The 26,814-nt window shown below is 36.6% G+C and overlaps 1 protein-coding gene across 4 annotated transcripts in view; it reads left to right on the top strand.

Moving 5' to 3' along the window:
* Positions 1-26,814, top strand: part of RASGRP1 (RAS guanyl releasing protein 1) — a 43,388-nt gene that overhangs the window by 12,442 nt on the left and 4,132 nt on the right. For 3 of the 4 annotated variants that reach the window (XR_014585467.1, XM_083839677.1, XM_083839678.1), the window contains exons 3-16: positions 7,800-7,905; positions 9,364-9,426; positions 11,359-11,490; positions 12,626-12,779; positions 16,104-16,277; positions 17,014-17,130; positions 18,887-19,162; positions 21,465-21,545; positions 22,145-22,249; positions 22,779-22,888; positions 23,589-23,733; positions 24,945-24,981; positions 25,587-25,733; positions 26,212-26,582. Coding sequence is in view for 3 of the 4 variants with exons in the window: in XM_083839677.1 (XP_083695803.1) it covers positions 7,800-7,905; positions 9,364-9,426; positions 11,359-11,490; positions 12,626-12,779; positions 16,104-16,277; positions 17,014-17,130; positions 18,887-19,162; positions 21,465-21,545; positions 22,145-22,249; positions 22,779-22,888; positions 23,589-23,733; positions 24,945-24,981; positions 25,587-25,733; positions 26,212-26,582 (2,018 nt within the window). In the remaining variant the exon portion in view is untranslated. Of the gene's footprint in view, positions 1-7,799; positions 7,915-9,363; positions 9,427-11,358; positions 11,491-12,625; positions 12,780-16,103; positions 16,278-17,013; positions 17,131-18,886; positions 19,163-21,464; positions 21,546-22,144; positions 22,250-22,778; positions 22,889-23,588; positions 23,734-24,944; positions 24,982-25,586; positions 25,734-26,211; positions 26,583-26,814 lie in introns of all 4 variants that reach the window. The other variant, XM_083839679.1, reaches the window with a different exon arrangement.

Genomic DNA, 26,814 nt, shown 5'->3' with positions numbered 1-26,814 from the left:
AAAACAGAGTCTTTTTTCTCTCTTCTGGGGGCCAGACGTAATATGCTGAAGCTGCTCAAGTTGTCTAGTCAAAAACTTAAGGCAACAGGGAGAACTCTGACACAGATGGTCAAGTGCTGGAATAAGTTACCTACAGAGACTGTGGTGTCTTCATCACTGTTGAATTTAGCAACAAATTAGACTGGTTCTGAAACACACTGGCTTAGAGAAAACCAATTCTGCATTGGAATGGGAACATTAACCTCTAGTCCTGATGTCTACGTTAACTGAGCTTTCAGCTGCCTGTAACGAATAAGACTATTTCTGACTCAAAAAGTAAACACCCTAGTTTAATTTGAATCTGTTTCTCAGCTCTTGGTGATGGCATCTCCCAACATAAGAAGGACATGGAACTTTTGTAGTAAGTCCAGAGGAAGGCCACAAGGATGATCAGAGGGCTGGAGCACCTCTACTATGAAGAGAGGCTGAGAGAGCTGGGGCTGTTCAGCCTGAAGAAGAGAAGGCTCCGGGGAGACCTTATAGCAGCCTTACAGGGCCTAAAAGGGGGCCTACAGGAAAGCTGGGGAGGGACTCTGTCAGGGGGTGCAGTGATAGGACAAGGGCTAATGGCTTTAAACTAAAAGAGGGTAGATTTAGATTAGGCATTAGAAAGAAATTCTTTACTCAGAGGGTGGTGAGGCCCTGGAGCAGGTTGCTCAGAGAAGCTGTGGATGCCCCATCCCTGGAGGTGTTCAAGGCCAGGCTGGATGGGGCTTTGGGCAACCTGGTCTGGTGGGAGGTGTCCTGCCCATGGCAGGGGGTTGGAACTGGGTGGTTCTTAAGGGTCCTTCCAACCCAACCCATTCTGTGATTCTGTTCTATGATTTTACACTCATAACTGATGATTGGGAGGGTGGCTTCTTAAGAATCTGATTCTGACCAAATTTGATCAATTGAACAAATAGAGTTAAATGACTGCCTCCTTAGCAGGGTAGCAAATTCCCTTGCTGAAAGGGAATAATAAGCCCATAGTAAGGCTATTATGTGTTGTATAAGTTTTTAACTGAAGTGAAACAGAGTGATTGTAGGGAATAGTGTTCCTATCTGTGAAGGCAAGTTCCAGAAAGTATCCATGAAGTATTCAGGAAATATTTTGTTTAGTTTCAGCTCCTTCTAGCCTTTCTAAGTTATCTCATAAGATCTGGGGCAGTGACACTGTCTTACAGCTATTTCAATTCAGTCACTAAACCCTAGCATGGTACTTCCACATGTAGCTCCATATTTCACACTGGTCTGTACGTTTCATTAAGTTCTCCTGCTGCTAAACCTTAAAAACGTTACTTGCCCCAGTTTTCCTATCAGATGCTGCTTTAATAATCTTTACAGACATTTATAACACTGTCCTCACACAATCTTATTAAAGTTACCAGGAAAAGAACAAAACAAAAAAACACTTTGCAGAAGTCTTAAAGAATATTATACAGCAACATCAGTATAGCAACCCATGAGTTTCAGCTTTGCATTTTGCCGGACTACTTGGCAATTGCTTGATGCTTTCTTGTGTTGTGTTGTTGTTGTTGCTAGCTTTTGATAATGACTGGAAGACTTCAGGTAGCTTTCAAGAAGTTATTCACATTCTTAGTAGTATAATCACTATTCATGTGATGTCAGGGTTCTGTGATTCAGTTCTGATTCATTTCAAATTGTACACTAGGTGATAGAGTTGGAACCTGTTGGTAAAGAAATGCTTATGAAATAAAGGACTCTTAGACCTAGGAAAAACTAACTTCTTTCTTCCAAAATTAAGTTCAGTTAAGACATTCTTGGCATTTTTCCTGTTGCCTTATGATTGCACTCATGAGTGGGAAGGTCCCAGTACAGTGATACAGCCTATAGAACATACTTTTTCTAGTAAGCACATTTACTGTAGGCTTGGTGGCTGCCAGGAGATGGTGAAAAACAGGCAGTTTGCTCTTACAGCCTTGCTTATTAGCTTTTGAGTACTTTGATCTTCTAATTATTCTAGGAACAAGCGATACTTCACCTATTTCTAAATCACAGATCATGTGCTCCAACTGGTGGCTCCCTGCAGTAGAGTGGTTGATAAGCCTAGGTTGGGATGTTTTTACTCTTGTGTGTTCTGAGTGTAACGTATGCAATGGAACTTTCATAGCTATAACTTTAGTGGTGTTCTGTTACTTTACGGACACTAAAATATTCAGCCCTATATTTCTTTGCGCTCTCACTCATGTAGATAAATACTGGAAAAGTATTTTCAGTTCCTGCTTTCTTGTTTGCATCAGAGAACATTTATTAAAACAACACATTAAGGGTATTTACAGGAGAAAAAGAACATAACCGGTGGACTACTTATATTTTTCTGCAGTGAAACAAAGCTAAGGCTTATACAGTATTTTGCAGCATTCTGTTAAGGTAAATTGACTAACTGAAACACACCCATGCCACTTTATTTAATGTTCACTCAGTGGTTTTTGCTCAGCAGGGTGTGTGGTTAGAAACAGGTATACAAACGGAAATGAAAATGAGTCTCAAACTTTTTTTTTTTTTAAAAAAAAAGCACTGCTGGAGGTTCAAGAGAATGCTGTGGAGGCAGTCAGAGACAGTCTTGCAAGAGAGTCAGGAAAGCCCTCTTATTGGCTTCAGCATTTGCACAAAGATAGTTTACCACGACTTTTGTAACTTCCTTACACATGGCTATGTTTAGCAGGTTAGCTCTCTGAAAAGAAGTGACCCAGTGGTCAGAGGTGTGAAATAACCAGTGACAATTCTGAAACTGAGCTGGAGTCTCTTCTCACCGAAGGTCCATTTTTAACAGTTTTGTTGAATTAGGAATTTATGCAATACAAATAGAAGAAGAATCAAACCCAGCATTTTTCTCCTTGGTAACATTTGCTGTATCATAGCACATTACTTGAAAAGTGCTTCTTTCATAGATCTGGCAGGAATATGACATTAAATATTTGGTATCAGATGTGTTTGTAAAATTGGGTGCTGCTACAATCCCATACAAGTTTGCTGTTCAGTGCTGGAATGTACTGGGAACCTTGAGATTTGTGGCTGCAGCGTGTTTGTTTTTTAAACCATCAGTAATGCAATGTTTTTCTTTGTGTAGATTGAACCTTTTAATTATTGGTGCAGGGGAGGAATGGATAGCACAAAACAGTAATGCATTAGTGTGTGCAAAATAATTACATGTTGCTGTAAAATATCGTAAAGTCCACCTCTCTTGTGAGATAGTTAGATCTGGATGTTTTGAAGCATAAATCCACTTCTGTTATGCAAGACAGTTCCATTAAGCAGAACATGCTATTTTTCTGTGCACCTTTATAATATGAAAAATAAAAATAAAAAGACTAACAAAAGGATAAAAGTTCATTTTGGAACATGGTACCAAGTGGTACCTGTGGTATGCCTTGATAGAAGAGTTTGGAATATGCACAGAGGAGAAGCTGCTAAGATAGTTCTTTGCTGTCTTTGTCAGCTGGATATGATCTATATTGAGCACGTCTTAAAAGCAAGTGATTTAACTACAGCTCTACATACTTACTATTAAGTGTGCATGTAATCATTTTGGCTTTCAAGTTAAGGATATATTGAACTGCTTTTCTGGCTAAACAAGACCCGTTAGATGTAAGCCATAGCAAAACAAGAAGTTTTGTAAAAATAGATGAAAATTGATACCAACCTCTATGTGATGGACCTAAAAGAATTTTACTCTTGTTGAAGATACTTGGAATAGTACAAAAAGCCAAATACTAAAGAGCTGAAAACACATTATGATTCCTGATGTCCCAGCCTTCCCCTGCAAATTCCCTACTTCTCTGGCAAAACTTGCTGTTTCTCTTCAGTGCCCTGGTACACAACACCTGCTCTACTATACTGTTCATATCCCAATAAGAACAGAAAAACTCTGTTGTATAATGAATGTTGTAATCAGTTCTGTTGAGTAATGAATGAAATTATGTGAGAACATGAACAGGGGATGTGTAAACTTTGGTTTGTGCTGTAAAATTGAGAACTTGTAGTAAAAGTCAAAAGACAGCTCAAAAACTTTTCAAGTGTGATGGTAGATGCCTATTCACCAATTTTATTTTACATTGATCTGTTAGAGTAACTTCTGTATTTAAGAAGTCAATGTTTTTATTTAGTTTACGTCCCTTTTCAGAGATTGCTGGTTAGTATTCTCTTTCCAGTTACTAAACTCTCTTCACCCAACTGCAGTTTCTTATGTCATCAATTAAGTGTCCTGACTCAACTGGTTTCCAGTGTAGCTGATAGCCTGTTTCTCTCTTATCTGTGCAAACAGTGGATAGTTAAATACAATTAGTATATCCCATACTACAGAAAAGGACTGGTTTCTATCTGCTACACTGAGGGAACGTGTATTTATACAGTTCAAAATGCTGATTATTGATGCTGAACCTTTAGCTCTTCTTGATTCCCTGAAAGGAAACTAAAACTATACGGTTGTTGTAGTGCAGGAGTACTAACAGTTCCTGTACGTTGCTAACAAAAAGCCCTAGATGTTTAAGGATGTGCCTGTGGTTGGTAACAGGGTATTTATAAGCTCTTCATATCATCTTAGTTGAATCGTATGCTAAGCAGAGTCTTCTGTATTTCTTGAGTAGTGAATGCACTGTCGTGACCTTGGAGCTCAGCTAACACATGAAAACAAAGCTGGAAGCGTGGCAAAGAGCATGCAAATCTCTAAACATATCTGCAAGTGCTTCTGTTAACTTAAACCTGTCGCTCTATTAAAAGAAGAGGCTGAGAATAACACTACAGAGATTAGTCTTCAGGACTTTTATCATCTTACTTGTTTTCTTAGTGTAAGCGCAAGGAGGTTTGGCTGTTATCTTTTGAAAGCTTAGCTTTAAATTCTACGTTGATAGTAAATGTTCATAGGAAATTTTCTGCAATTTATTCTCCTAACTCTCCAGTGCTTTCTCTCCATAAGTTTATCAGACTGAGGTTATACACACAGACGTGTTTTCTACACACCTAAATTTTTCAGTTAGAGCCTTTCTAACTGAGTCACTAAGAGATGCTACTGCCCACTGACTCAGTTGTGGTGCGCTCTGTTGTGATGCTGCAAACATTTCTGATTGCCATAAAATATTGGGCTAGTATGTACTGCATCAGCTGTTTAAAAAACCAAACCAACCAAAAAAAAACAAAACAAAACATAAACCACCCCTCCCACCCATATCCCCCTTACCTGAAAAGATCAAATTTTCATGAACTTGTTTTGACTGAAATGTGTTAAAAGTGATGGAATTGCTGAATTTATCAAGGAAGCTTAAAATGATCATACAATGCAAAACTGACTGCACCTCTGAGTGTTCAGCTTTAATTAGTGTTATTTTAATTCTTCGTAACTTATTAAAGGTTTTAAGCTTTACTGTCTATAAATAACTATCCAGAGATGAGTGTGGCCTGTTCTTTGAAAAATCCTGATAATGTTAGCTGCTGACTTGGAAGTGTCTAGTCTTATTAGCAGCTGGTTAACAGTTTCCTTGGTTATGCTGGGGATGTAATATGTTTAATTTCAAAACCTTACCTACATTAATGGATACTTCTACTTAGTAGTAGAACGTTTTTTTTATTTTTTATTTTAATTTTTGGACACATTAGCTTTTTCTTCAGTACTGAGAATTCTTGAATTGCAATGTATTGCATCTAGGACTTCTTTTATTTCCTGTTATGGTAAGACAGTAAGAAGGAAGAATATGTTTTGTATTTGTTACTTTTGTGATTTATAATTCTATTAATGGCTTCCTAAACACTGGTTGTTTTAAATCTTCTCTCCTCCTTTTAGTTGCTTAGGCTCTATACAGCCATTTATGTGGCTGGAGAACACGCAGACTTTTCCCTTGCCCATGTGCCTGTAGGGAGAATTGTTTTTTACAACTTAGGTGTAATACAGAAAGTAAATTCAGAAAGTGGTCTCTTGTGTTCAGTGTTGAAGATCACCTGATACATAAAGTTCATGTTCTGGGCTTGTTAACGCTGGTTGGGTTGATGCACGTTCCTGTAGGTCCTCCCAGGATTTACCAGTCAGGATTTTTCTGCTCCTCTTGCCTGAGGGGCTGGCTGTAGTAAAAGATTTCAAGACTGTCTATTGTATTGAGTTTCCTGCAAACCGAATATGCCGTTACTAGAAGAACGAAGATACTTGCATCAGGTGCATGATACCCAGCACGTCCTTTGCTTTTAGGGATTCAAACCGAGAGCTGAAACAGTAACTTCACTTGCCAGCTACAGGCTCAGGCTGTTCTGAATCACCTTCCTCCTGAACTACATGAAATAATTAGTTGGTCTGTCTGCCACCTTAAACTAAATTTGGTGGAAAAACAGGACTCTGTAAAGAATTGACTCCGTAGAAGGGAGACGTCCAGCTTGGTGCCCACGTTGGTATAGGGGCAATGGGGTGAGCCTTTTGCGTGTCTGGCTGGATTTGACTGTCAGGGTCCTGTCACAGCACATACTGCCTTGTGTTGGCTCTCTGTAAGCACAAGTGGGGAACTGTGGTGTTGATACAGGGAAGAGAAGGCAAAGACTTCCAGGGGTCAGTAAAGGGTGTGAATAGGACTGTTGTGAAGAATAGAGGAGACAGATCTAGAAGCAATCAGGCTTTGTTAGTTCTACCAAAGATCCAATGTATTGATCAAAAGGAAAGGCCTGGGTTTTGGGGTCCTCTCTTCACATTTGGTACCTCCCTGTATAAGGGCATGGAAATTGTTGCTCAGTGACTAACATGGATTATGTTGTCTTGCGAGTGGACTCAGCTTAGCGTTCCTTTTTCTGTGCTGTGCGATTTAATTTTTTTTCCTCTAGCATTATATTCCACTTCTTATGTTCCAGATCTGCCATTTCTCTTGCCTCTTCTGTTTTGCCTTACTGTGCATTGCTTCTGCATACTGCTCTTGTTAAGTGGCAACTGCATTTGTCCTAATAGACGACTAAATATTTAAAAATGATTGAAAAGTACATTTTGAAAAGGTGTCTAATTCCAGTTCAAGCTACCTAGTTTGTCTCGTGGCAGTCTGTCCACAACCATTGCCTGTTAATATTAATGAAGTAGTTAAAGTGTGTGTAACAGAAATGGAAACTTTTTAAAACATTCTGATATATTTGATGTCCTTGATCTTTTTCCAAATATGGAAAAAAAAATACAATACCCAGAAGATAGGTGTAGTCTAAAAATGTCCTTCAAGTGAAATCCTTGTAATGCACAGTTCAAGGAAATTCATTAGAGCATTTAGGTCCACTGCTAAGTATGCATCAGTTAACCCCTGGACTTCTGTATACATTGTACCTCATACCATGCATTTCTAGGTATAAATCCTAAACTGTGTGTATAGTTTAGGATTATATATGTCAGCAATGCAAAAAGGTTCACAAGCACTTAAGAATATCTCAATTCCATTTCATGAGTTCAGTCATGCCACTGACTGATACAATTCAGTAGCCTAACTCTCTTGCTCCTAAGTTCACTGATTTGTTTCAAAGGTTATCTCACCTGCCTAAAGCTAACTATTTAAGTATGTTGCTGGGCTCAGATCATTGTGTATACTTATCTAAATACTTTGACTGTTTTTGAGACGAAGTTTTTTTTTTTAATTGTTATATAGCTCTCATCACAAAAAAAGATGGACTTCCTAAGTCAGTATGTAACTGCTGTCATTCAAACAGCACAGACAAACAGACTTGATTAGAATTAGTGTTCTGAAGAAGCCTCTTGCATGTTTATGAAATTGTATCAAGATTCTAATATGAACACATTTTTTTTTCTTCAGATTTAGAAGGAAACGCTTATCAGAACAACCAGCTGCTAAAGATGATTCTGACCATGCATCAGTTTTTCATCTCCTCTGCAGACATGCTCCAGAAACTTGTTGATCTATATCCTTTGTAATATCCACCTGTTGTTAAGGTAAAATTAGAAGTACTTGACAATTTTAAAATAGGTAAGTGTAGAATATTTAATTTAGGGGTATACTACTGTTTCACTAATAAAACAATAGACTTGTTCCTTACAAATTTTGTGGCTGTATAATGTTTTTTGTTTTGTTTTAGTGGTTTTTTTTTTTGTCTGTTTGGTTTAGTTTACGATCTACAGAGAGAGATGAAATTCCAATTCAGATTTTAAGAAGGATAAATCACCCTCCATTAGCTGTGGAAGAAATATCTAGGGAATATCTCACAGGTGTTAGATTAAATTAGGCACCTTAGTTAGATACTGTGAACCTGGGCCTGGTCCAGGTTTCTCTTTATTTTTCTCTCCTCTATACAAGTAGAAGAAAAAGGCACAAAAGCGTTTTTATTTTTTTTAGTATTCTGATTTTATCACCTGGAGATGACAATTTTCTACAAATATTCTTTCTCATGAAAATTTTCCCCCAAATTCCATGAGTGATTTTGGATAGTTAAGAATGATTTGTAAGCCATCTAGCTTTAGACCGTTTGTTCAGAGCCCTTCAAAATACTTGGGGAACCTTTTCAGACTTCATGAACTCTACAGTCAGCCTCATTTAAACACTTAATACAGGTACTTTTTTTGTGGATTTTCTCTCCACAGTTGTGGTAGATTTCAGCTGCAGTCAATTTCAATCAAACTGAGAGAATCTACAAGGTGTTTTCATTAAATTATTTTTTGTAGTACTGAAAATATATGTATAATCTATAGCAGAAGACTGAAGGTATATATAATAAATTTTTCCAAATGGATCTTCCATGTCTTCATAAGACATTGGTTACAATATAAGAACATGTGTTTTACAGAGCTAATAAACTAAAAGTATGGATGTTTCTTGTTTCTTTCTAGTTACCAGAGCATGTCAAATGAAAACTATTGCAGTTAGAGAGGTGAGGTTAGCAAGGAGTATTTTATATAGCTGGTTATATTTAAAAGAAAATATCCTTTATTTATTTATCTATTTATTTATTTATTTATTTTTGGAAAAGCTTCAGTGACTCATACTAAACTAGAGTATTTCTTAATTAAATGTAATTGATATATTTGGTATTGTTTCAAATTTTAGTGAGATATGCAAGTGCCTGATTTTTATTAGAAATTGTGAAGCATGCTTCAAAGAGGTATGTGTAGAAAGCAGTCATTTCAGTACTTAACAGTATTCTATACTTGGGCAGTTACATCAGCATTACTCAGGGTTGTCATGTTTACAGCAAACATTTGCTAGTGATCTTGGAACATAAATTCTATACCTTTATATAAAACTATAATCTGATATCATATGCCATGAGAATGATTCCTACTAGACTTAAAGGTAGGGAAATATTAAGCATGCTACATTTCATATCATATGTGAATCGATGTGGTTTTCCTTAACGGTTTTCTACCTATCTTAATGCTTTAGAAAAGAAATCTTCCATGCTGTGTGTAAAGATATGCTATTTTGTGAGGTAAGAATATTCTCGTATGGTAGCTATTAGTCTGCAGCCGTCCCTGTACCATAAAGAAGAATGCTTTTGCATATCTTAAGATGACATTGAAGGAGAAACAGTTGCATTTCTTCATCTTTTCAAGTTTCAGTTTAGCAACTTAAAAAAGGCCCAGGTAGCCTTGTGTAGATCCATTAAAGTCAGTGCATGAATCACTGGGTCAGTTTCGAACTGATTCTGTATAAGGCTGTACCTTGAACATTAATGAGAATTGACAGTGTTCAGGAATCAGTAGTGTTATGTCTAGTATTATTATATAGGCCTATTAAAAAAAAAAAAGATGTGGGGTATTGCAGCTACTTTAATACTAAGCAAAACACCATTGTATTCAGGAGGTAATTTTCCCTAGTAACTGTTCTTAGTCACTTGAAATATCCTGGATCGCTTATCACTTTTTTTTTTTTCTTTTGGACTAAGTGTGATAAAATTTGATATCTTAATGCAGAGAAAACAAAAAAGTGGAAATAAAGATACAACCCTGATAACAGATTAGCATATGATAATTCTTCTTTACACGAAATAGGAAATAACTAGTATCAGTTATGAAAGGTTGTTGTTTTTTGGGGTTTTTTTTTGAGATTATAAAATCATTACCATTAAAAGTAGATTATTAGGCCAGAGTGCTTTGCTATTGTGTGTGGTTGGGGAACATTTTTGCTTCCCAGCAAACTGATGTATATATGCATCCATGAGAGTACGCATTTCCATTTTTCCAACAAGCACAGATCTTTATGTGCATGGGTGTACTGGGTCTGGCTGGGATGGCATTAATTGTCTTCGTACCTGCCTGTATGGTGCTGTGTTTTGAATTTATGACTAAAACAGTGTTTGCAACACAGCAACATTTTACCTGTTACTGAACAGTGTTTGCACAGCATCAAGGCCTGCTCAGTTTCCCACTCTGCACCCCAGAGGGTAGGCAAGGAGTGAAGGTTGAGAGGTTGGGAGGGGACAAAGCTGGGACAGCTGAACCAGTCTGAACAATGGGATATTCCATGCCATATAACAATATACTCAACAATAAAAACAGGGTTGCCATTCTAAAGTAGCCGTACCTTGAATAATGCATGGGCTTTGGTCTGCTCATGGGAGATTGTGAGTGATTGCTATTGCAGCACTTACTTGGTAGTGTTTTTTTTTTGTTGTTGTTCTTTTTTCCTTTTTTATTTTTTTTCATTTTCTTTTATTCAGTTGTTAAACTCTTTTTATCTTGACCCACATGCTTTTCTCACTTTTGCCCTTCCTATTCTCTCCCCCTTCCCACTGCAGGAGGAGGAGGAGTGAGTGAGCAACTGGGTCACTATTTAATTGCTGGCCAGGTTCAACCTACCACAATGGGTTACAATTCACATATGGGAACTGAAATATATGATAGAAACAGTTTGAATGCCCAACACATAACATTGTAGTTCTCAGAAAATATTTGGTGCATGGGAAGTTGAATCACCACCAAACAAATGTATGTAAATAGTAAATTTTTCTTCAGTTAATAGTTAAAATTCTGACTAGCACAGTACGTTTTCAGACTGAATTATTTGAGGTTCTAAAGGAATACATAAGATACTTATGAGATCATGAAGAAAATAATCAGCATGCATATTATCTAAATTTAATGTGAAAACAGAAAATTTAATATTGAATTACTGAATTCCATTTAAAAATGTACTATAGTTTTATACAGAATTAAAGTGTTACCTTCTTTTTTATCTTGAATATTTGATTTCTGATAGAATAAAGCAGAAACATTTAAAAACAGGGTTATCCCCTGAAGTTGATCAAAAAGAAATACAAATAATAAACTGGAGCATCTATAGCAACTATCTAAGTTTCAGCCTCACTCACGGTAAAGCAAAATCTTTATTTTTGTATTTCTGTTTTTTCACCGTACAATAGGTATTGGATTACAGAGTTTTGGGTTATGTTCAAAATGGACTCTAAACTATCCACAACTATGGAGGAATTTCAAGAACTGGTTAAAGCTAATGGTGAGGAGTTACACTGTCGTCTAATTGACACAACTCAAATGTGAGTGCAGAAGTTTCAGTATGCTTAGAAAACAAACTTTTGTTCTGAATTTCCTTTGTTCAAATATAATATCTTTCCTGTACAACAGGGTCACAATCCTACAGTGGGTTAGGTTTAGTCTGTAATAAGATAAGTGACTGTTATTTATCCTAGAAGAATTTGTACCTTATTATAGTTAAAATATATATTACATAAAGGAATAGAATGCCTTTCAAGAATGGCTGACATTCAATTTAACTGTTGTGTAGACTTTGTGTTCTGTACTAGATAAATTTTATTCTATCCAGGGAACTTAGAAAATTTGTAGAGGCCTAATGATTTTGAAAGGCCTTACTGACTCAGTTGATGAAAAAGGAAAGTACACTTTGATTGGTTAATAAAGGAGGTAAAATGTGTTTGCATTTTAAAGCCAAAGGTAAGATAGAAGATACTGTTTATTACATTGTCAGACTCTTTATTTTGTGTGATTTCTAGCTATAAGATGACTTACACTGTCAAGAACAAACCCTACAGCTATACATAAAACCCTACAGCATAGTTCTGTCTTGGGAAGGGAACCTTCCTTGTTATGTTAGAGTAAGATAACTCTGTGGAACTGCCTAGCTATAAATTCGTACTTCGGAAATGCATAGGCAAAAGCAAAGCAGCACTTCGCATGCATTTTATATCTGCTTATGAAAGATGATACTTAGTTTTTCATACTCAAGTAACTTTTGTTACTCTGCAGACAACTATCATAGGAGGAATAATTCTTATTCAGATGCAGGTCAATGAAATCTGTTAGATGCAGGTCAATGAAATCTGTTAAGAACTATTAAATGGAAGAACACTGTATATGTTCCATAAAGCCAAGGTTAGGGACAACAATTCTGAAAGTGCAGTATACGATCTTGGTTTTTTTAGTAATAGAGTTGTACTGTACTTATGTGCTTCATTAATATAATACCTAGACTAAATAATGTATTGTCATATAATCTGTAATATGTGACAAACTTGCTGTTTAGAAATTCAGGTAATCAACTTTTTTATGCAGTAAAACATGAAAACAATGTACATTTTGTATTATGAAGAGAAGAAAAAAAATTATCTTCAGAAGATAACTCAGGGTAATTCTGTTTTAAAATTTCTCTAAAAGAAATTCCAGGGACTGGTCTAGAAAGCTGACACAGCGTGTAAAGGCTAACACCAGTAAGAAACGGAAAGTTTCTCTTCTTTTTGATCACCTTGAGCCAGAGGAGCTGTCAGACCACCTTACCTATCTGGAATTTAAGTCTTTCAGAAGAATATCAGTAAGTGATTTATTTTGTTTCATTTTTTAAAACAAAAGCAGGAAGGATGTAGAAAAGATGGGAGAGGAATAGTATTACAAGTTTAACCCTGCAGTGCAAGTAAAATGGTTTTGCTGGAGAGCTAGCAACGTCAAGGTCAATTACAGAACCAGCTGGGAAAACTGTTATCTGTGTATCAGTACAACTAAATGAAGTAGATAAGGCCTGTTCCCTGGCCCTGAAATCAAGCAGAATGATCACAGCTCAACTTGCATCTGCAGGGCTAAACTATCATGCCTTCTAGAGAAGGATACTGATGCATGCTGTGTGTTGAGAATATTCCTTGGTCTGTGCTGTCCATATCCATACAGACATATCCATGGATCAAATCCACCTGTAGTTATGAGAGTGTTAGTGGCATGAGTTGAAGTTTTATCAATTTTAAGCTAACAATTAAATGTATGGACAAATATATGCCCATGTCTGTGTCCAGACTCTTTTTGTTTTACTGGAATTGAATTGGCCAGTGATACTTATTCTGAGTACCTTTCTTTTCCCTACAGTCAGGGGGAGGGAGAGTAGAACCTTTTAAGTAGCTATGCAACACAGTCAGGGCAGGGTCCGTTGGAAGGAAGAGGAATAAACAATCTTCTTCCAAATAATCTGTTTCTATTAGAACAAGTGGTGTTATTAGGCACAGAAACAAGCAGCATCCTTTAACTCAAATCGTCAGTCAGGCTGAAAAGGTATAAAGGAAACTTGGAAAGCTCCCAGAATGTTAATTTCCTGTGGCAGTAGGAAACAATGCATCATTCTCATGCAGTGGCTAAGGGCTTTTCTGCATAAAGAGTCACTGGACTCACTGGACTGTGCTTGCCTTGTTTTTTTTTTTTTTGTGTGTGTGTAACAAAATAAAAACAAGGATAAGTAAGCACTTGAGAAAACAGCATTTTAAGATGCTAACTCCCCTACACACTTTGGCCTCACTTGCACCCTTTTATGCTACATTACTTCTATTCAAACATGGTACAGTTCACACATGAAACAGAATAGTGAACATTAGACACCAAAATGTAGTTGAGTTGCAAAGTCAGTGTGATAACACTGAAAGCAGAGAAAAAATCAGTCTTTTTTCTCAAAATAACAGAATTTGAAAATGAGGTCTAGCAAGCAAGGTGGTTCTCAGTAGATTGCAATTTTCAGTCATGTGTTAGTGTAGTTTGTGTGTAGTTTATTTTGAACTGACTGTATGTGACTCTTCAAGTATTGTGCTAAATTCAAAGAGCTGTGCAACCAAAGGCATGCATAGACATGCTGCTTGTAGGCAGTACTAATACTTAATACAAGTCTTAATGCTGTCAAAGCTTTGTGCAGACATAAAATAATTAGTGATTAATGAGCATAACAAGTATGATTGCTGTCAGAGTCTTGGATTTGTCATAGTATTCCAAATTACAGTTACATACCTGCATGCATTTTGGTATAAATTGAGTTTACTGAAACCTCAGATCAGGAAAAAATGTGTAATTAAGAAATAGCTCTAATCATTAACTCTTTGCAGAATGTATTCACGATATGCTAAGCCACAGAATCCTTTTCTAACTTGGCAGAATATAGCAGGAAAGAGACTGCAAATGGCCTGTTATGTTATCAGTTATTGGCATAACTACTTACAGACTCAGTTGTTCGAAAGTGAGAAAGGAATACTTGATCCCCTACACATATGCAGCACATAGCAAAATCTTCCAGGAGACACCTTGTATCTTGCAGCAAAGAAAAATGCAGGGAGTGATGTTCAAAAAGTAATGACTGCAGGTATGCTTGCACTTGGAAATCATTTTAATGCATAGCTATAAAATACAGGGATCCTATGCTCTTTTGTAAGAACCTAGATTCTGCTTTACTATTGAGGCTCTTTAATTAGTCATTACAATACCAGACCCTTGCATTATTTAAGTACCTGCACTTCTTTACTATATATGCCGCTTACAATTCTTTTACAGCTATCTTGAGTCTTTAAGTAGTATCAGATATAAACTTGTTCAGCATTTAAAAAAAAAACATTTTCTGAAGGAGAGAGCTGCTGATGACAAAATATAAATTAATCAAACTGATTTATAATTGCACTGAAACTGCTATGAAGTTGATAATTATGTAGTCAGATATTGAAAAATTAATTATCAGTACAGAGTAGTTGCTTAAATTTCAACATCCAGCCAAATCTGGCTATGGTTCAACATTCAAACAATAACTGTGCTATGAAATCTTAGAGACAGCTCTACTTATTACTCATAGTATTTCTTCCATTTTTAATTTAGTAAGAAGATGAATCCAGGTGTCTGCTGTTGTCTCTGCTTTTTAGTGTTAATAGTTCTCATTAAATGGGTGGGGGGAAAAAAAGTTAAAAAAGCAGAGAGAGTGAGCAAGAAACATATAGCAGTATTACAATTTATGACCTTTCCTTAAGGATCAGTGCCATTCAGTATATATTCCTTTGACCTTAAGTAAGGAATACATATCTACCATGGCTACAAAAGTTTTTGGTAGGATGTCAGTATTAGTGCCCATAGTAAAGAATGAGTATATAAATCTCCTGTCAAAACTTCCGATTACTTACATTTTTGTGTATTCCTGTTAATGGATATATCAAGAGAACAGGTAAATGATGCATCAACAAAAACAAATGATTGCTTCTTTTTAATCTTAATGGGAAGAATGGCTTCAAAGAAAGTTTTAACTGCTTGTCCCCTAAACAATTTTGGATCGCTTTGGTTAAAGAAGACGACCTCACAAGCCATATCAAAATATTAAGGAGTCCCTAGCCTTCTTTATTTCTCAATGGGTTTAATCACAGTTTTATATAAATATGATTGAACTTGCTTCTTTATATTTGTTTTAGTATAGCTTAATTCAGAAGTGTGCTGTAGATACATAATTTGAACCTAAACCATTACTGAATTACTAGATTGGTACATTACACTTAACATTCGCCATAGAAACCTAGATTCAATCAATCTGTGGAGCCACTGGAGAGGAAAACCCCAACTTTGCTCATCCTAAGGCTTATAAGAGTCAAGGCTTGTGGGATATACATGATGCAAGTGATGTGATACAAATTATCAAGAAAAGATGCTTTCAGTTAATTTCATTACTTCAAATCTTCTGCTTTGAACAAAACTGAACATAGCTTTTACAAAGTAGAGTTTTCAGTCTTATGGATATTTAAAGTGCAAGATAGATCTTGTTCTTTAGTATTTAACTTGTAAAGCAGACCTTTATTTGCAAACAGATCATGAGGTGTATGAAATGGAAGATGAATTTTAATTTACTTTTTATTCTTTGAAGTTCTCAGATTATCAAAACTACATTGTGAATAGTTGTGTGAAGGAGAATCCAACGATGGAAAGATCAATTGCTCTTTGCAATGGTATCTCTCAGTGGGTGCAGTTAATGGTTCTCAGTAGACCAACACCACAGCTTCGAGCTGAAGTATTCATCAAGTTCATTCATGTTGCACAGGTCAGTTAAATTTTGACACGTGTTATTTATTTTGTCTTTCTCTGAAACACCCCTTTAGTTGCTCTTCCCACACTACTAGTGTGGGGTCAGCTAGGAAAGAGATGTTGGCAGTGGTCTCCTGGTTCATATATACAGTGTGCACATGTGTGGGTTCATACCAGGTATTCAGTTACATTATCTTCAATGGCACTATAGCTTTCTTGTATCTATTCTGAAGAAACTGCACCAAGAAACTAGAATTCCTTTTCAATCAGCTGGTGAGATCCCAAGCTGAAACTGCCTATCTTTCCACTGTATGAACTGTTATGATGCTTTTGACCATACGTAGAAGCATTTGTACCAGATATGCTTTACCTGATAGAAACAAAACTATGGTCCTATTGATATTTTTTTGCATGCTAATCCAACTGCAGTCACAAACAAGACAATGGTCAGTGTTTCCTAGGTGTGGCATACCGCAGGAAAAGGGAGAAGTACTAAAGAGCCCTTTGAAGACTTAATAATTCTGTAGATAGAGTATCTTATTTAATAACAGGAAAACAAGTAAATGTTACACCCAGTAAAATTAGAATTTCAATACTGAAATGAATGAAGTCAAATGGATTATGGGACAAAACTTGTAAGAACAATATTAAACTTGTCCCTGAACAACAGAGGAAATGTAGAATTTGGGTTTTCATGTTGAACAGTTTCACCCTTTAAATAATAAATACTGATTGTTTTTATGTCAACACAGAAGCTTCACCAGTTGCAGAATTTCAATACGTTAATGGCAGTGATAGGAGGTCTCTGTCACAGTTCCATTTCCAGACTCAAGGAAACAAGCTCATGTGTTCCTCATGATGTAACTAAGGTTGGTATTGTTTTATAAATGAGATAACTTTTAAACTTTTTGTTGTCATTGCCTACACGCACATGCACAAAACTAAGCTTATTTTGTTAAATCTGACAGAGGAAAAAAAAAAAAACTTCCTCTGTTCTTTTTTTTTTTTTTTCTTTGTCATTTCATCTTTACAAACACCAGTTACTCCTACACTTTCAACCCTCTCTTGGAGATTTGTAGAGCTTTCTCAATTTTTTTGTTTGGGTATGAGAAGATGCATTTTCATTTACATGCAGTAGCACAGAATAGCATTCAAACAATTGCAGACAATGAGATCCTAGAATATTTGAGAATAAAACTTTGCTATCCATAGCAACACTGACCAGCCTGAGTCTATAAAATGCTATCACAGACGTCGGCACTTTAAACTGAAAAGACCAGTTCATCTGATCTTTCCCTATGACAGATTTTATCTAGCTGAGACTTGAACAAACTTAACTCCAAGACACATATATTGTAATACAGTGGAACATTAGGAATTAGTTGAAATTTTCATTTTAATTCATGTGAGTTGTAGAATGGACATATTTTTGCTGTGATTCCAGCTACTAAAACTGTGAAGTTTTTGTTTGTTTTGGTTTGGTTTGGTTTTTTTTAGCTATGAAATGGCTTTAGGCACTTGGTCTTAAGAGACTAATGCACTTTATCTTATTTGGGTCCTGAAAGATTTCATAAGGGTATCTAAAGAATTTGTTTTGATCACAGTATATTTAAACAGCTTTAATGAACAGTGAATACCTGAAGTCTAGACCAGAAATGACTTCCCACTGATAACAGTTGCAGATCTCAGGATCTATAGATCCAGTTTAGCAAGCTTATTTTAGAAGCATGTTGTTTTACAAATTTCCTCATTATGAGGAGTGGACTGCACATGTGCCTATGATTTGAATAAATTTTTGCATCAAGAAATTGTATATAAGTACTAATAAAAATTAAGTAAATACAGGTTGGTAATTAATGACTTTACTAGTTTAAAGTTTACTTTAAAGTTTAAGTAAATAGATTAACTTGTGAAGGTTAAAAATCAAGTGGTTAGACAGGAACTTCCACAAGAAAACCAACCAATCAACCAACCAAAAAAAACAACAAACAAAAACATTGCTCCATTGACTTTCTAATATTAGAAGTCAGCTTTGTGCCTGTACAGTTTTAAGCAAGGAAGGTGTTTATATGGCTAGACTTGAGATTTGTTTGGCCTTTGCAACAAGTTGATATATGTTCCTTCCTTATCAAGGAAGAAAGCCTTCTTAAAAGCACAGATGTGCCACCTTGACCTGTAAGAGTTCTGATCATGTTGTGATAGGACCATAGCACAGTGTAAGGTTTCTCTTCCAGTCCATTCCAGCTGGTGACCTGGAAGTTGGAGAATTGCATTACACATTGTAAGGTGAAGATGCTTGCTTTTAGGAAGGTCAGAGACATGACAGATAGCTTATACATTACCCGCAGAAGCATCCCCTTGATTTGAGAGGATTCTTTCTTTTCATTGACTTAATAGGGAATGTAGGAAGGCTGGCATTATAGATGAGGCACGTAAGATGTATTATTAATTTAAACAAGGTGAATAACTAGATTTCATTTGGAGCCTAGAGACTTACATTTTTAAATCGATGTTGACAGTCACAGTGAGCAAACCACATGAGAATAGTCTGGAAAATTCGTGTGATATATGGCCAGAACAGAAGGAGGAACCACTTTTGATTATTTGTTTTCTTTTTCTTTTTAGGTGTTTAATGAAATGACAGAATTGCTTTCATCTTACAAAAACTATGACAGTTATCGACGTGCCTATAACGAGTGCACTAACTTTAAGATCCCAATCCTTGGGGTCCACCTGAAAGACTTGATATCGCTTCATGAGGCCATGCCAGACTACTTAGAAGACAAGAAAATTAACATATACAAACTGTACTCTCTGTATAACCACATAAATGAGCTGATACAACTCCAGGAAATGCCACTTCCCCTGGAGGCTAATATGGACCTTGTTCATTTGCTTACAGTAAGTCTATTGGATGAGATAAACACCTGCATTTAAAAAATGATTTTCAAGTACCTCTCAAATTAAACTAAGTAGAGAATTCCATTAATTATAAATACTTAACACTGTAAGACTTTTTTTTTCCTTAACGAAGTGTACAATAACAGAAGAGAAAAAGTTAGTGATGCTGGTTTACCTGGCAGCAAGGGTAGAGGTGCCTCGTGAACACTTTGTTATTTTAAAGTTTATTGGAATTTTCTCCCAATTACTTCCATAAGGGAAGGAAACATTTATTTACATTTCACTATGGTAGTATACATTCTGTGTGTACTTTCCTTATGGAAGCACCCTGACTCCTCTGCTGATTAAGCCTCAATAGGGAGAAGGGTAGAAAGCTTCCTTAGGGTGCACCTCGGAGGCAGAAGATTGCATATAAGGCTTTCTCGTGTTGAACATATAAACTTGCACATAAAAGGGGTTCCTCAAGATGTGTAGGGTTAAACATACCACATTTCTAGCCAAGTTTCTTCTGGTACTAATAAAACTGTTTGACATAAAGATCAGTCAAGCGTAGTTGTATTGTGCTTCTAGTAATCTCTAGTCAGTACATGTTACGAACAAAATTAATATTACCTAGCACATGTGTCACAAAAATAGTTCTAGCCTCCCCTGGTAAGTTAAAATAGTAACTTTTAGTAAAACAGTAAATCTGCCTTTCTTGTTTCTCAGTTTTGCTTGGCCCTAACAAGTCTTAAAGATTGGAAAAGCTGGATAGCCTGCTGACTCTTTCTGGTTATGTGGCCTGTTTCAGGAAAACCTCATAGATAAAATGTTCTTGTGCTTAAGGTTATTTGTCCTCTCTGACAGCACTTGTGTAAGGTCTTGTGCCCAAGGCCTGAAACAGGCTATTCAGTACTTCCCATAGAGCTACGTAAAGTGGTGAATTTCTTCCTGTAAAATGTTTTAAATGCTTTGTCTCAAATGATTAGAAGTTGATCTTTTTCACTAACGTTTTATAAAAGTGCCTATTACAAGCTTGTAGAACTTTGGCCACAAGTTCATGTAACTATATATTACAGGACATAACATAAAAGAAATACTTCTTCATTTCAAAGCAGGAGTTTCTCAACTGCTAATATTCCAGGGTGTATGAGTGTATGATTTTCTTGTTTGTTCCCTGTTTTTTTTTTTCCTCTCAACAGTCTTTCTCCCTTGTGTTCCTATCAACAGCCAAATCAGTTTGAAGAGGCAGTAGTGATTACGTACATGAGTCAATAATTTATAGAAATATCTTAACATTTGCACTAGTTTTTGAGTGTCAGAAACTACTTTAAGATTTCCCCAGGAATCAAAAATTATTCACTACTTTTACTACAACAGCAATCTTTTAGTTGTTCACAAGAAAGTTGTTGCACATTTGAAATTTAAGCCATGTTATTCAGCTTTGGTCTGATGTGTTATTTGCATTAAGCAGTATATTTTGGTTTCTTATTTTATATATATGTGACTGCCACCACCTTGACTGATATGCTAGGATAACTTGAAACTAATTTTGTTATGGAGAGAGTATTTCAACATTGTATTTTCTTCAGACTTGCCTTGGATGGAGGCTTGTAACACATTTACCTGTGGCTTTTCTGTTCACGTTTCTAATGTGAATATTTTCATATAGTCAAAAAGTGTCATGTTGCCAGTCTTAAATCTTAACTTGAAATTGTTTCCATTTATTTGCTATACCATTTTCTGGGGCACACCCATAAGCAAAGATATAAATTTGGTAACTTTTTCAAATTCCTTTATTTATCCAGGTGTAAAGTATCTCACTCTACATAACTGCAGTTAACAGCTAAGTTCTCACTAAATATATGCAAGTCTGTCTTTTATCCTCATCATATACTTGTTGGTTCAGTGTGGTCCCCTGACATGTTTAAACGAGAATTTTCTGAGAATTATGGTTGACAGACAGTTTCATTGGAATGGTGCTTAGTTGCATGGTAGACTATCTGTGTATCATGGGAGTAACAGGTTTTTTTCAGGTTTCTTATTAACACACGGCTAGTTATGCCTTCAGTCACTTGCGTGTTAATGGCTGTAGCTGTGTAACGTTACAGATTTCCAGATAACAGCAACAACAGACTGGAATTTAGAAATGCGCCTATTTCAAATCATGGTCAACGCCTACGCAGCTCAAATGCATTTTTTTCCTGTGGTGCAACCTAAATTAAAAAATAGTCCATCAAAATATACTAATGCATGCCAGGAAGAAATTGATCAAGTAGTATCAACTGCTTTGGGATTAAGCTAATATTGTGTTTGTTTTCAGCTGTCCCTTGATCTGTACTACACAGAAGATGAAATTTACGAGCTTTCATATGCACGAGAGCCAAGAAGTCACCGAGCTGCAGTAAGAGCCTTTCCAGATTCTTAACAAAAAAGTTTTTTTATGAGCAATTTAACTTTTATCCCTTGCATTCATTTTATTTTGTATGTTTTTGGCTTAGCATAAGCTTCATAGACTGAGCAAAATCTGTTAAAGCATAGTTTGATGATGGTTGAATAGGTTGATGATGAAGCATAAACGAGAGTATATGCGAGACTTGACACCAATGTCAGGTTTCACAGTACAAATACAAATGCAGTTACTTTTATAGAGACATCAGGCTCAACCTTGACAAACGATACTGGTTCTTTTAAGTTAAGAATTCTTACATGACTCAAATGATCAAACCCATGAGTGCAGTTTTCGTTCCTGTTTTATAAACATGGAAAAGATGGTGAATTTACAGGGTTGCCAGTGAACCGTGAGAATTTAAACCATTGTTTTGGACAGCTCAGGGAAGAGCTTTCTCTGAAGTACCACATAATTATCGAAAGTATGACGTTGGGTCAGATAGGCCATTTCTGCAGTCCTGTATCACACAGTTCATCATCACAAATTGAGGAAGCATTATACTGAAAATATTTTAACATGGTACTAATAAAGTTCCATTCAATTTATTGTAGCCTTTGACACCTTCTAGACCACCAGTAGTTGCAGACTGGGCCTCAGGAGTAGCCCCAAAACCTGATCCAAAAACCATCAGCAAACATGTTCAGAGGATGGTGGATGTAAGTATGGTTGGACTATCTACCTTACATCTCAGTTATAGTCTTAATGTTTAGGTATGAAAAGACACAAAGAAGGGAAAAAAATAGGGCCAGACACAATCAGTGATGTCACTCTATAAGTGGAAATAGGTCTGTCACACAGCTGCTTCTCACATAACATTAACCTGGCCAAATAACCCAGGCAGCTGCACAGATTTGGTTAGGGAGATCATCGCTGACAGCATTAACTGAGTGCATTAGTACAAGTTGTGCCTTAATAATGATCTTAAAGAGTGATGAAATAAGAGCTAGCGTTGTGAAGCGTTCAGTCCGTTTCATGTTGGCTTATCTGTATCTTCCTACAAATCAAAAAATCATCATGCTTCTTCAGACTCAAGCAAGAAAAACAATTAGAAAAAACTTGTACTGTTGAATAGATATTGAGGGAAAGTAGGAGAGGAATCCTCTGAATATTGTGAAGACTTTCTGAAGTGGTAATTCAGTAGTTCCTATCCATGTTATAAACTATTCTACTATTATCTTACCACAGTCTGTCTTCAAAAATTATGACCATGATCAGGATGGATACATTTCTCAGGAAGAATTTGAAAAGATAGCAGCCAGTTTTCCATTCTCATTTTGTGTAATGGCTAAAGACTGGTAAGTACTTACAAATCTCTTTTAACCTAGTTCTGCTTATCAACTTTGTAGGCCCTGTGTGTGTTATTTCTGTTGTTTTGTTAGTGGTGGTTTTGTTTCCTTTTTTTTTTTCATCTTCTGTCACTACGATGGTAAAATCATCCTCTTCACCAACAAATGGAAGTGAAAACATAACTGACAAAAGCATCTTTTAAGTGTTTTGTGAATGAACTCTTCATGAGCTTAAAGAAATAACCAGGCTGATGTAGGAGTAAGAATAGAGATAATAGAAGAAATATTTTTAGAATGATATGCAGTATATACTGCAGAGGAACTTTCCAAAGATGACCTGTTCGTAAAAAATAGAGAATTGGCAAATGTATATTTTGGTCAAATTAAAAATATTTCTTGCAGCACATTAAAGCACGGAAAAATACAAACATAGTTATTCCAAAATTTTGAAATAGCTTTGAGGTTGCATCTCATATACAGATAGTTCATTTATCCTTACAAGCTGCAATTGTAACATGTAGAGAAGCTTCTGTAGACTTTTGGAACTGTTGACAAAATTACTGATATCACTGTAGTTCTTGGCCAATTAAAGTACAGCCATTATAAATTGTGAAGGTATGTTTAGTTCTCCTTATTGGTATGTTTAATTCTCCTTATTGCTTTTAAGAAAAAAGGTGCCTCACAAACAACTTTTCTTGTTTATTTTCAGGGAAGGTCTGATTAGCAGGGATGAAATAACTGCTTACTTTATGAGGGCTAGCTCGATCTATTCCAAATTAGGACTTGGGTTTGCTCACAACTTCCAAGAGACCACTTACTTAAGGCCTACTTTCTGCGACAACTGTGCTGGATTTGTAAGTTCACTTTTTAGTAAATTATGTTAATATTGTTTGGAAAAATGCCTATTTTTATCTCATAATTACTTTGTATCACATACAGAAATGAATCTGTTTAAAACACCAGTGAAACTACAAACATCAAGTTACTGCCTGTGTAGCTATTTAATGTACCTTTTATATCCCCCTTGGCAGTGCTATTATCTGTTTAAACATGGCTCCTACTTTGTGGTGTTTGGCTGCATCACTCTCAGAGAAGACTTCCCAAATCCAGAGGCTTCCACTCCACTGGGCTGTCAGAACTGGGGCTGTTAGTGTGTGTCCAAAGGAGGGCTACAACAATGGTGAAGGGTCTAGAGAGCAAGATGTATGAGGAGTGGCTAAGGTCCCTTAGTTTGTTCAGCCCAGAGCAGAGCAGGCTGAGCGGAGGCCTCATGGCAGCCTGCAGCTTCCTCACATGGGGAGCGGAGGGGCAGGTGCTGAGCTCTGCTCTCTGGGGACAGTGACAGGACCCGAGGGAATGGCATGGAGCTGGGTCAGGGGAGGGTCAGGCTGAGTGTTAGGAAAGGTTCTGCACCCAGAGGGTAGTTGGGCACTGGAGCAGATTCCCCAGGAAAGTGGCACTGAGAATATGTGTATGTATGTATAATCTGTAAATATTCATGGATCTGAGCCTGCTGGAGTTCAAGACGCATTTGGAAAACGCTTTCAGAAATACGGTTTTATTTTTGGGTGGTCGTGTGCAGAGCCAGGAGTTGGACTTGATCCTTGTGGGTCCCTTCCAACTTGGGATATTCTATGATTATATGAACTCATGTCCTGGTACACACAAGCCCCGTGCCTGGCACAGGAAGATTTAGTAAAACTGACTCCAACCACTTCCTAGCTTAGCTGGGATCAAACAAGAGTGCTGACGAACAATTCTACATCTACTCTAGTTCTACACCTTCACTGGGAGCTGTTAGATCTGCTGATGTATTCATTAGAGACTAGGTTAAGCTATTTTGTTTGTGGTTAAGGAGCATGCATACAAATATTATGTTTAACTTACTCTAAAGATGTGTAGATAGTTCATATTTTGATTTTTACCATTAAAAGGATATGAAAACAAGGTACTCTGCAGGTGCTCAAATCTCAGATGTGAGTAGAGTGTTTAGTGAATATTTTTATCCAGAGGTATCAAAGGTGCACAGAAATATGTTAACATATATTGTTTGTTTGAATTTCAGCTTTGGGGAGTCATAAAACAAGGATACAGATGCAAAGGTAAGATACTTTATTCTTTGTTAAATTTAATCTATAACTAATGGTGAATGGCAAAACAACCAAATAAAAAAACACCTTGATTTTTCCAAGATCCATTGCTATGTCTATGGACCTATTTAATCTGGCCTCTCAGGGAGAAGGCTGACTCAAGAATAGGATGATAGACATGCTCCAAAAGAAATGCGAAGGTGAAGGAACTGATAGCTCTAACCTTTTGCAAATCTTCACTGAATCCAGAGGACTGATAAACAGACCCTTCTATTCTGATGAGTGCAATACAAATTCTCTGAAAACCGTGTAACAGATTCACAAGTATTTTGCAGTTTTCCACCTCATGCATGTATCTGCTTTCTCTGCAACTCCTACAGTCAGAACTGTTACAACTGTATGTTGCTATTTGATATTTTTATATTGAAAAGGAGTTTGAGGTATATATAGCAAGGGGATACAGTTGAGTTTTTACTAAGTGTATATTGTTTCAGGTAAGGCATGTAGAGAACCTTAAAGAAACTTTCCTGCTTCCTTTGGAAGCAACACAGTGTGAGAGCTGACTTGAAATACTACAACAGAGCCACTGAATCATGTCAAATTTGTTTTGTTTACAGACTGTGGAATGAATTGCCACAAGCAATGCAAAGACCTGGTTGTGATAGAGTGCAAAAGAAGACCCAAAACTTCAGTTCCAGACAGCAGCCCAACATCTGCTCTTGCTTCAAGCCTCTGCACACTAGGGGTCAAAGAGCAATTCCATGGTGAGGAAAGGTCACATTAAAAAAGATCAAAAGATCTAGATAATTTTTTTGTTCATTTTTCTTTTAAAGATGAGTTGTACAGTATTGTTTAGGGTTTGGTTAGTTAATTGCAGAGTTTTACCAACATAGTAACTAGAACGAGTAGGCCTCCAGCCCAAGCAGTAAGATCAATGGTCTGTATAAAACTTATTAACATATAAAATATCTAGAGGCTTTTCTCTGAGTTTAATGGTAGGTATGCTGTGATTCTGATGGAAGACTCCTGTTTTCCTCTCAATAATCCTACTGAGATAAGGCACAGCACTGTTCCAAGAGACATGATATTGAAAAATGTCCCATGACACCAATTTTACATTTACCAATGTAAAAATAAAGAATAGTTATATTTATTCATTAAAGTCATGTTTAATTACTGTACCTGCTGGTTCTCCTTTCTTGGGATAAAATCTTGACTCAATTTATGATGCATATTCTACAGGACAAGAAGAAGGACCATTCACGTTTCCTAACGGAGAAGTAGTGGAACACAATGAAGGCAGCAAAGACCGAACCATTATGCTGATGGGTTCCTCAGCTCAGAAAATCTCAGTAAGACTGAAACCAGCTGTGGTTCATAAAGGTACACAGACTGATTCTGTACTGCTGCTTGGTGATGTATCTCATAGGCAGACAGAGAAGAAAGAAAGGATACCAGAAAATCCTTATCTCCAGCCTACCCCACCATCCCCATGTCCAAGCCCACTACTAAGCCGCAAAAAGGCATATGTTAAATGGGAAAACAAGGACTCCAGCCAGAAAATGAAGGAGGAGCATCACAGCTATAAACCCTCATACCACGAACTTGAGCAGGTATGTACATAGCAAAACAAATCTGGCTTTGTACAACAGTACTGTAAAGTGGTTAGAGTGGGGTGGCTGAGTGGGAAGGTGTCGCACTACCACTGTGCCTCCAGTATAATTGCCAGAATAATCCATGAGAGGTATCATGAATTCTTAGCCGCTTTAACTGCATCAGTAATGTTTCACTTCAAATGCAATTTTAGTAGTGGTACAGGGCTTAGGAATACATTTTGAAGCCTTT

The sequence above is a fragment of the Anser anser genome, assembly GCF_964211835.1.
Source record: "Anser anser genome assembly, chromosome: 5".
Lineage (NCBI taxonomy): Eukaryota > Metazoa > Chordata > Aves > Anseriformes > Anatidae > Anser > Anser anser.
This window is presented reverse-complemented; position numbering and strand designations above follow the sequence as displayed.